Consider the following 11,250-nt stretch of genomic DNA (forward strand, 5'->3'; position numbering starts at 1 on the left):
TTATTTTGGACCAATATTTTTAAACTTAAACTATTTTCTCTCCCTTTCCCATGCTCTGCCTACACTTTAATTCCTTGCTCCACATTGTCCTCATCAACCTGAGCTGACACCTCTGCACCTTTATTTTGACATCAAACTGGGGTGTTAATAAAGCAGGACTGGAGTAGCTCTGACATTATCTTGACACAATGATATTTGCAGCTTTCCACTGGCATTTTTTTAACCATTCTTTTAACATTCAGGTACTGTCACCCTCCTCAGTTTGACATCACAATTGTAATGTCACCTCCACAGTGGCCTCTGCATTGACATTACCATCAAATTGGCTTTACAATCAGTTGAAATATCAAGGGGAAGGAGAGAGGCTGGCCCAGCTCCAGCAACCTGTGCTTAAGAGAGAAATCACTTCTGGAGAAAGGAATGGATGTGTGAGGTGGCTGCTGGAGCTACTGCAGGTATTGAGGGGAACCTGGTTGATAGGAAAGCAAACAAGTATTTGAGAGGTATTGCATTATAAAAAGAGAAAAAAGACACAAAAAAACCTAGCAACAACAAAAAAAAACCGAAAACAACAACAACAAAACAAAAACCTGGAACCCACAAAAAGCCCCCAACAACTCAGAATAGTTCACGTTAATTAAGAATTATTATAAAAGCTTAGAATAAAAATAACTATAATACAAATAAATAATAAAATAGACATAGACTAGTTGACTTACTTTATCACTCTCTGCCACAGTTCTGGGCTCTGGAGGCAGGTCCACCTCTGAGCTCCTGCGAGCCGCAGGCACGGGGTGACAGAGCTCCGGGGCTATTATGCTGTTTAGGATCAGCCTGCACTCAGGCCCAGCACTATTATAAACACAGATGTTTTTATAACCTCACCGAAAAGTTAATCATCCTATTAATGCCTATTTCTGGGCATGCTGCAAGTCGAGAGACCTCAGCCCCTGCGCGGCAGCCGCAGTCACTGCAGTGAGCACCGCCCGGCCGGGCGTGGGAATCCAAATCCGGGTGGGACGGGGCCGAAAGCTGAGCCGGGCACCGGGAGCCTCCTGACACAGCCCAGCAGCTGCCCGCAGCCCGGGGCTGACATTTCCAGGCTCTCAGATGCGCCAGGATTTCGGGAGCCCTCGCAAACCCCGCGCCACGCTCCGCTGGGAGCGCCGGCCCGGAGCGAGATGGACCAGAGCAAACCCCTGAAGGTGCGGCTGACGTTCTCCGTGATCCTGGTGGGCATCTCGCTGCTCTTCGCGGCCGTGGTGACCGACCACTGGGCCGTGCTCAGCCCCAGCGTGGAGGAAAACACCACCACCTGCGAGGCGGCGCATTTCGGGCTCTGGAGACTCTGCACCAAGCGCATTTTCATGCAGGAGCAAGGTCCCAGAGAGAAGAGCTGTGGGCCCATCAGCCTGCCAGGAGGTAGGTGAGCACGCAGCAGGACTCACAGCAGGCTTTGCTTAGGAGGTTGGAGGACATGGCAAAGGGAAATAGGCTCCGCGTCCCTCACGGCAGAAGGAAAGCAGGCACTGAGTTTGGGATGGGGTGCACGGGGCTGTTTTCGTGTCCGTGGGCAAACACACCTCGCTGCCAGCTCCTGCTGGGGTTGCTTTGCTGCCTTGCCTTGGTCTGTTTGTGACCATATTTGAGTCTCCCGTGCAGCAGCGACTGTGGTGGGGAGAAGGGGAAGAGGATTGGGCACAGTGGGAATCACAACGGGAGATTGGGATGGAGGGAATCTTGCTGAACCCCAGCCAAGGGTCCTACCAGCACGTTGACAGCAGCAGGCAAGAGAGAGGATTTACGGGTCCACCAAACACAGCTGGTGGATTTCCAGATCCATATAATCCCAGAGGAAAAGCCCATCCACGGCGGGCACTGGGTTAACTCTGAGCTGCTCCAATAACAGCCATTCCTCGGGGCAGGGAGGGAGAGGGACCTGCAGGATGGTTTGTCAACTTCCAGGAAAAAAAGAGTCATAAATGGAGATTGAATCAATTTCTCAAGGACTTAGGGAGCCTCCTTACCTCTCACCAGAGGCACATGCTCCCACACACGTCTCCCCCTCCAGTTCAATCGATGGGGAGGGCAGTGGGCACGGCAGCTTTCCGGGAAGGCTGCTCCATTCCCATGGTTAAAGGAGCTCATTATGTTTTTGCTGATTGCCAAGTCAGCAACATCCACGCCGTTTGCACTAATACACTCCCTCTGTGACTGAGCCATGCTGCTTTTTTCGAAGGCTTATAGGGTACTGGATGCTTTCCAGAACAGAAATAACAGGATTGCCTTCGTGTTAGACTCGCTGCTTGAAATGAAATATATGTTAACACATATTTGAAAATTTCCTGTGAAAAATCTTCCTGCTTGGTCTGACTGTATATTGCCTGTATTACTGCAATTCTTTATCTCTTTGGCCAAATTACGTGTTGTGAAGAGAGGAGCTGAGCCTCAGCATGTGGGTCTGCCTCTAACCAAACTTGGGAGTGTGTCATCCATATGTTTAATGTCTCTCAGCAAGGTACTTACGTGCCTAGAGACGTATTCCTCGCTGCACGCCTTCCCCCACGCACCGAGAACTCCCACAAAAGGAAAAACAATAGAAACTGGGGGATAAACAGCAAAACTGCACGACCGTGGGGTAAATATAAAACTCATAAATATCCAGCTGTCTGCACAAAGCAGATTCGCAGGCAGGGCACAGGAAAGCAGCCGCTATCTTTGACAGACATCAGCATGTGCTTGCACAGACGTTGAATCACATCCCAGCGCCGCATTCCGCCAGGCACAGAGTGACTGGGAATTGCGGAGGGGCTGGGCTGTCCCCCACACCAGAGCTGGTTCAGCCAATTTTTAAAGATATTTGCGAATTCGGATGACAGCCTGCATCGTAATCACGTTGCAGAGGGTGAAATTCGCGCCTCAATTATACCATAAATACCTTCATCCCTGCTCTAGCCGGGAAAGGATCAGAGCAAGGAGAGGGGAGAAGAGCCCTGGGGATGGGGCTGCTGAGCGAGGCTGTGGCCCCACGGCTCCTGCTCGATTGATTTCACACTTCTGGGAAGGGATGTCGGCAGGGAAACACCAGGGCTGTGAAACCTGCAGCAGCCAAGAAAATGTGAATGAACAAACGCGCAGTAAAAGAGCAGATGCAGGCGCTGCTTTTCCTGAAAATCATGAGATATAACCAGACATTACTGCCAGGACTGGGAAAGAGGCATCAGAATTTATCACTGAATTAATAACCATTTACCAGTCACTCCCTGTGGAGGAAATGGATGGCATGATTAACGTTATTTATTAGGTTTTGAGCTCAGCACAGTGCAGAGTGGGGAGGATGATTTGGCTCGCAGTCCACAAAGCAGGGCTGTGATTTAGGCAGAGGTTTAAAATTTTACAGCACCCATCCGAGGGTGTTGACAAATTGAAAAGGGTTCAGCATCCTGCTGTAACAAATAAAAAGATCGGGGAGATGGTTGTTAAAACCAGACAAATTCAGATTAATACTGAGACATTTTTAACTGTGGTCAGTGGGCACTGGGGCATTTTACTGCCAGCTGTAAATGGAGCTCAGTGTTACAGCCCGTAACTCTGGTGCTGGTGCTGTCCTGAAAAGTGGCTCCTGGGCAGCACCAGGAGTGTTCAACAGCTCAAACAGGTCCTTGTAAATACAGGAACCTGAGCACAGGCAACTGGAGAGAAGTGCTCGAGGATATGGGCTGCCAGCAGGGCTCTGCTCCCTGTTACACAAGACTCACCCTGCAAGACAGGTGTGAAATGGAACTGCTTGGAGAGATCATCTCCAAAACTCCCTGTGTGTGTGTCAAAGGCTTCATTAGCCAGGTCAGAGCCCAGGGCCTGGCCCCTTCCGTGGCTCAGGCCTCACCTTAACACGTCCTCTAAGGTCCTGTCTCCCAAACTCATCACAAGTGGAAACCCCAACCTAAACCCCAGGATTTTCAAACCATCCACCCTGCCACAAACTCCCCGTTCTCTGTCCATCTCAGGTTCCAGAGCAAGGTGGGCTCCAGCCCTTTCCCAGCCTGGCACTCCAATGCTTACAGGGGACAGCTGCCACCCAAAACTCTGCATGGACTAAACATCTCATGGTCTTTCCAGCCTTTCTTTCCCTCACAAAATCTCCAAATTGCAGCTCCCCAAGGTTCAACCACAGCTCAGTGGGATTGCACTTCTGCATCCCATGGCTTCACCCAGGAGTGATGGATCTGAGGGGGAGGAAGCAGGAGGGCTGTGAGGAGGTGTGCTGGATGGGTGAGGACTCTCTGTGATAAGCCACATTATTACCCTGAAGTTCGTGCAACCACAGAGCCCCTGGGCTGTCCCCATCAGCACACTGGGGTGACCTTGTGGCAGAGATAATGCAGTTGGGGTGGAGAGAAAGGAAGATTGCCACACAGTGTCCATCCATTATCAACCCCAATGTAAATCCTGTCTGATATGTAAACGTGCTGTGGCATAAAAGGACTTTTCTCTTTTTCATGGTGGCAGCAGAGTCGTTGCAGTACCTCTGCTGAGTAACAGACTTGTTGAAACAAGTATCCCCAGCTCAACAGAGCATGGGAGCATCTTTAAACTGAAAGCAATTTAGCATTTCACCAAAACAAATCTAGCTCTATTTCCTCACAACAAGTGTATTTTCCAAAAACACCAGCCCACTTGTGTGATGACCCCTTTTTTCATACACTGGCAGAGCTTTGCTAAGGGTCATAAGGGACAGATGTACCTCCATCTCCTGCAGACAAGTCCACCTCTGAAAGGTTTATGAGGATGGAGGGTGGACTGGACTGGTTTGGCTCCCCTGCAGGGGACTCAGAGCTGTGCTGTGCTCCCACCACCCCAACTCTGGATGCCTCCACCTTTGTACTGCATGCCTGGGGCCTCCTTTGAGTTCAGGCTTTTTAGAGAATTAATGAAAAGCTCCACCAAACAATCCCAAAATAAAGTGTCCCAGACACAATGCTCAGCCTCTACCACCACTGAGTCGCTGGTGGAGGCACACAACCACTGCTTCGGGGCTCAAAATTCACAATTAGAGTCACAGAGGGCTGAGTTCAAATGTATTTCTTCCCGTGATTTGCAAGGATAATAAAGAACAGGTCAGGAGATGCCAGAGCTAAACATTAACCTTGTTTCCAGCAAGGAGAATCTTCAGATGAAATAAAAGTCAGCTTATAAACCTAAGTAGATAAGAGTGTCTCCAAGGAATCTTCCCCTAACAGGCCCAGAAACGCTGCTTTGCAATTACCTATCTCGTGGGAGAGGGAAAATAAATCCTCCCTGAGTCACTAACTCCAGCAGCCACCATTTACATGACAGAAAAAACCCACAAGAACCAACAGGTAGAGCACAGGGTTCTTCTGCCAGAGAAATTAATGCTGTAAGGAGCCAGTGAAATTCTCACAGACAGAAACCCACAGCAGTCCCTGCGTGCTCCTGCACCCAGCCTGGCTCAGGCTTCACCCTGTGCTGGAGCAGCCTGTCCCAGCCTGGATGGAGAGAGGGCCACAACTTCTCCCAGGCTTCCCCCCAGCATCTTCTGGAAGCTGGTGCTGACTTGTTTACGTAACAGAAGAGATGCCTCTAAGGGAAGGGAAGGGGCCCCTATTTTTGTGTTTCAGGCAGCCTTGGCTCTGTTTGCTGGGAGCCCCTGGGTGCTGCAGGGGTGCTGGGGCAGGAGCTGAGGGTGTCCCCCCAGCCAGCCCAGCTCAGCAGGACAGCGCAGCCAGGGCTGGCACCGCTCAGCACGTCCCCACCAGCGTCCCCTTCCAGCCAAATTCCTGGTGAGCAACTGCTCTCCCAGCTCACACCCCTCCAAAGCCCCAATTAAATCAGTTATAAATAGCAAGAACACCCTCCACCCTTCCCCTGCTGCTGCCAAAGGCCGAGTCAGCAGGTCCCCCCCAGAGCCGGGGCTGGAGGCTCCTGTGGCCGCAGGGACATCGCTGACCTCGCCAGGCTGAGGAGCAAAAGGGATCGTGGCCCTCAAGAGACCCAGCTGGCAACTCCCCTCATCCCCATACTGCCCCACAGGCCTGATCCCTGCTGGCTCCTCCACCCCCCACAAACACCCCGTACCTGGCACTGTGCTCATGTGAAGTCCAGACAGAGGAACTTCATAAAGCTCCCTCTATCTAACTCTGCTGTCCTGTCAAATTAACCTAACAGGCTGATCAAACTTGGATAATGCCTGGTGTGATACCCTCTTTGCCCTTGGCTCGTGCAGCCTTCTCTTCTCTGGGCAACTGCTTGGGCTTCAAACAGCTTTGGTCTTTTTTGCTTTGTTCTTTTTTTACTGACAGCCAGAAAAAAAAAAAAAAGCTCTTAGCATCCCTATTTTAGTAAAACACATGTGCTTTGCTGCATTGCAGCAGCCTCATCCCTGGGACCCCCAGATCAGCAAACCTCCACTGGCACACAGGGATCTGTGAGCTGCAGAAGGGAAAAGTCAGCAGGGGAAGGCGGGTGAGGACACTCCATCCTCCCTGTCTGCACCCCAAGGTCACCTCACCCCGACAGAGTGGCTTGGTGAGGGAACGGAGCTGCCAACTCAGCTGTGGGCAGGGCAGGGCCCATTCCCAGGAAATGCTGCAACACTGAGAGGCAGAAACGTGTGATGGCCAAAGACAGAATGAGAAAAATCATCTGTAATTCATATTTTAAACAGGAGAGCAATCAGCTCTGAGAGGGATACAAAAGGTATCAGAGGGGCTTCAGCCGTGTCCGTGCTGGAGTCTGGTGTCCTCATCTGCTCCCAAGGAAATCAGATCCAACCCCAGTTCCTCAGTATCACCAAGGGTAGGGAGCCTCAAAACCACTGCAAGCTTGGTACATCAATAAAAAGCTAATTCAGTCTTACTACATTTTATCAGAGGCTTCCAAGAGCACAAAATTGAATTTTCTTTTCTCTTTCAGACCACAACTGCTCCTACTTCAAGCACTTCACTCCTGGAGAGACCTCAGAGATATTTGAAGTCACCACCCAGAAAGGTAAGAACAATTGCAAAAGAATATTTTCCTAATGTTGTATGAAGTGACGGGCACACAAGATCTAAGGAAAAGGGGTCCCCAAAATCAGAGTTCATCTCTAATTTCAGTGAAATGCAGAATCTCTAGCAGGCACCATCAGCTGAGAAAAATGTGGAAAATGCCCTGGACAAGGTCAAATCCCAGCTTCCTGGGGACAATTATTTTGATATATGATCACACCCATAAACATGATTTTACATAAGTTCTCCCACAAATATATAACAATGTCAATACCCAGGAAAACTGCAAAAAGTCCTTCCAGGATAAAAATGACTTTACAACATTGGCACTATCCATGACACTCAGCCTTTGCCATTGAAGGGGAAGATATTAATAAAACCTAAATGAATAAAACATACCCCAAGCCAAGTCTTGACCCTAAAAGAAGTGCAGAGGCTCTCTGAAGACCATTAGGAATTTTATGGTTCATATTGATTTTATATTAAAGTCATGTAAAAAATAGAGCAATCAATGAATGGAAGGAACAGGGATCCTGCAAAGACATGAACTGTCAGTGTTTACAGCAAAATTGTCTTCCATGGACAAATTTCACATATTTAATAAGTCCAAATATTTTGAGGGCTCCCCTAACATGCTCCTCTCTCTTTCTCATCCTCGCTTTGGGGACGAACTCCTTCATAGTTTGCAACACAACATATTTACTGTGGAAAATGTGAGCCATTGGATACATTTCATGTATTAATCTGCTTTGCTTCTAGTGGAAGTTGTAACTCTGAAGACAGGTTTCCTAAAAAAGTAGCTTCCTAAGACAGGAAAGACAGGAATTTTAACTAGATAGAAAAGCATATGTCTGAGTCACCTGCTTTTGCTCACTTATCTCCTATCTAATCCAGCCACCTGATCTTCAAAATGCATCCAATGCCTTCAGGGCAATGCAAAAAAAAAAAAAAAAAAAAAAAAAAAAAAAAAAAATCAGGAAGAATTTCTTCTTCAGGAAAAAAAAAAAAAAAATCAGTAAGAACTTATTTTCTTTGGGGCAAAAGGAAAATCTTAAGCCCAGCAAAAGGCTTTAAAATAAAACGAACACTTTCAGGCAGTTCCAGCACAGAGAAAAGAGAAACATTTAGAAAATTATAATAAAACACTGATATGAAAAGCAGTGAGAACAAAGAGTGATCTGCTGTTCCCCTTTGCAGAAATAGCTCATTTGGATGGGAGCTAATTAGTAACAGGCAAAAAAAAATTCTTCATGAGTTTGCCTGGGAGATATTTTTTTTAAATGGCTTGAAAAGCAAATATCATCAGGCACTGTGATGTTCATGCATGGCTACGTGTGTTAAACATTAAACTAATCTGAAAATGAACACAACATGCAAATGAAGGCCTGAATTACTCAATTAGCAACTCTCTCCCTCCACCCAGGCCCTGAGCTGCTGGGCTGGGGGAAGTGTCCAGCCCAGGGCTTGCAAAAACCAGGACTTTTGGGGAGGGTTTAATCCCATATCCTGAAGAAGCCGGGTTTTTACAGAGCTGGAAATCGCTGTTGTAGAGGCAAAGGAAGAAAAATGAGCTGTGCAAACTCTTCACCCCCAGCCTGCTGTGCCCATTGGTGTGCTGAGCCCACGGAGCACTCAGCTCCCCGTGCACGGGCCAGGGCTCTGCAGAAAGCACAGAATAAAAGCAGCAGAGAGCTGCCTGTTCACTCTGGGAGCAGAGTGTGGGGTGAGGGAAGGGATGAGAGCATGGAGCCCAGCTAGGCTTTGAGAAGAACATTTCCATGGCAGAGCCAAAGCAGCTCCAGCAGCCCCATACAGGTGGGCTGGTGAGCAAAGGTGCCCTGGGCTACCTCAGGGGGTGTTCAGAAAGCGTTTTCCCCTTCTTGCTCTGCTTTTATACCCTTCCCATTCAAAAGGTACATGGCCAATACTTGTCCCTGTTTTCACTTGAGGGAAATAATTCACCAAAGCCACCTCTTCCCAGCATCAGGGATGCACGTATTTCTCAGTGTGAGCTACTGCAACGTCCCCACAGCTGATGGCAAGGGGCTCAAAATGTGCACCCTATGTCATTTTTGGTGGGTTTTTTCCATTTGGCAGAATACAGCATCTCAGCTGCAGCCATTGCCATCTTCAGCGTTGGCTTCGCCATCATCGGGACGATCTGCGTGCTCCTGTCCTTCAGGAAGAAGAGGGATTATCTGCTGAAGCCAGCATCCATGTTCTACACCTTCGCAGGTACGGGCAGGGCTGCTCACATCTCTGGGCTTGGTTTATAGGACAACACAGGGAAACTTAAGATAGATCCCAAGGGGACAGAGACACTTCTAAAAATGCCCTGCAAGCATTTTCTTCCTGGCCACAGACTACAGGTCCCTGTGTGGTGTGGTCCTGTTCAGCTGGTCTGTGTTTTCTTCAACCCCCCTTAAAAGTATATTCACTCCCTTCTAATATATTCACTGTCAGTCCCAGCCTGAACCAGGGACACACAATATTCATCTCATTTATTGAGATTCAAACCAACAAAACTGCTGATCCAGGCTCAAAATACACAATGTCTCCCAAACACACAAAGACTGCACTTGTACATGAGCCAGGAATACTCTGACATGCCACAATGAGTGAAAGACAGAGGTGCAAATTGTCACCTCAATATAAAATCTTCCTCAAACTCTGAAAAAGCTCCCCAGGGAATGCAATTATTCCTCCCCCACTTTGAATTTCCCATCCAAGCCTGCCTGAAAGATCACACTCAACAAGTCAGTGGCTGACCTCACTTATGGCAGAGCTCCTGGCAGCTCTGAGCACTGGTTCCTTCAAACACTGAAGTCAGTGACTCACCTGTGAATCTCACTGCAGTTCCTGTATGCAAAACAACAGATGAGGCAGTTAATTAAGGATGAAAAATTGACAGCTGGTTATTCAACCCACTGCTCCTATCTTCCTTCAGGTCTCTGCATCATCATCTCTGTTGAAGTCATGAGGCAATCCGTGAAGAGGATGATTGACAGCAAGGAGACAGCCTGGATCCAGTACAGTTACTCCTGGTCCTTCGCCTGTGCCTGCGCCTCCTTCGTGCTGCTCTTCGTCTGCGGCATCGCCCTCCTCCTCATCGCGCTGCCCCGCTTCCCCCAGAACCCCTGGGAGACCTGCATGGATGCAGAACCCGAGCACTGATGTTCCCTGCACCCATGAAAAATATCCAGAAAGTGTTCTGAAAATATTTGTATTTTTTAAAACGTCTGGGTCTCACTACACAATGTGCTCTCCATCAAGTGAGTCATTACTGAACCACGGCATGTTCAATTGCAATCATTGCTTTCTTTTTCTTTTCCTTTGTTTTCCTTTCTTTTTTTCTCTCTTTTTTGATTCTTTCTTTTTTTTTTTTTTTTTTTTTTTTTAAAGAAAGCAGAAAGACCACTCAACACCACCATGGGTGTGTGTGAATGGCACTGCTCTGTACCAATTTGGGGTTGCCCTGTGCTGATGCAGTTGAGGGGAAATGTGTGTCTGCAACAGCTTGGGCCACAGAGGAGACAGCTTTGTCATGGGGAAGATGTTTGGTGCAGTTGGGCATAGGTCTATGAGGGATATCAGGCTTTTATATCTTACTCAGTCAGAGAGACTCTGTGGGGAGTCAGTGTCCCCATTTATGCCACACTCCTTCCCTCAGAAGGGTTAGCTTGTCCCCCAGGGTAAGCTGGAGATCCTTATGCTTTCTATTAAAATATTAACATTTGATAAAAAACAAAACAGAACTTTGCGTAGCATTGGGATAAAAATCCCCCCTCCAAATTTACACCTGGCAGTTCCATTCTTTTAAATCAACCATAAAACCCCACAAAACAGAGTCTCGTGTTTTGCTTAAACTTCAGTGGCAAAGCCAAGAAGTACAGAACATGAAGAGTGATATTTTCCTTTAATAAAAAGCATCATCTTCCGGTAGCATGATTTTCTGGAAAATCATTTTGATGGATGAATCACTTGGCCCATCAGATTCTGCCAGGTCCAGGACAGCAGAGCAGTGCTGGGTGGTGTTTGCTGCACGGAGCTCTCGTTTCTTCCCCGTGAATGAGCTTTTTAACACCCTGCTTTGCTCACTGCACATGTGTACACAAAGCTACATCTCAGGAAAAATCCTTCAAAACAGCTGCCGAGAGGGAAAGGAGGAAAGGATTCTGCCTGAAGGAGCCGGGAGAGGAGCCCTGAGAGCGCCCCGGTGGTGCCTCACTGCTGCTGCTGCTGC

At 48.2% G+C, this 11,250-nt stretch overlaps 1 protein-coding gene across 1 annotated transcript; it reads left to right on the forward strand.

Annotated features, from left to right (window-relative positions):
* The first annotated feature begins 1,011 nt into the window (after positions 1 to 1,011).
* Positions 1,012 to 10,949, forward strand: CACNG1 (calcium voltage-gated channel auxiliary subunit gamma 1). The gene is made up of 4 exons (XM_002197964.7): positions 1,012 to 1,422; positions 6,934 to 7,008; positions 9,105 to 9,242; positions 9,955 to 10,949. Exons 1-4 carry the CDS (start codon positions 1,182 to 1,184, stop codon positions 10,179 to 10,181), a joined length of 681 nt encoding a protein of 226 aa, XP_002198000.4. The 5' UTR covers positions 1,012 to 1,181; the 3' UTR covers positions 10,182 to 10,949.
* Positions 10,950 to 11,250: the final 301 nt, after the last annotated feature.

Source organism: Taeniopygia guttata, chromosome 18 (genome assembly GCF_048771995.1).
Source record: "Taeniopygia guttata chromosome 18, bTaeGut7.mat, whole genome shotgun sequence".
Lineage (NCBI taxonomy): Eukaryota > Metazoa > Chordata > Aves > Passeriformes > Estrildidae > Taeniopygia > Taeniopygia guttata.

Coding starts and splice junctions, on each gene's coding strand:
- CACNG1 (XM_002197964.7), top strand. CDS start 1,182: ATGGACCAGAGCAAACCCCTGAAGGTGCGGCTGACGTTCTCCGTGATC. Junction 1,423..6,933: donor GCCCATCAGCCTGCCAGGAG/GTAGGTGAGCAC, acceptor TTTCTCTTTCAG/ACCACAACTGCTCCTACTTC. Junction 7,009..9,104: donor TGAAGTCACCACCCAGAAAG/GTAAGAACAATT, acceptor TCCATTTGGCAG/AATACAGCATCTCAGCTGCA.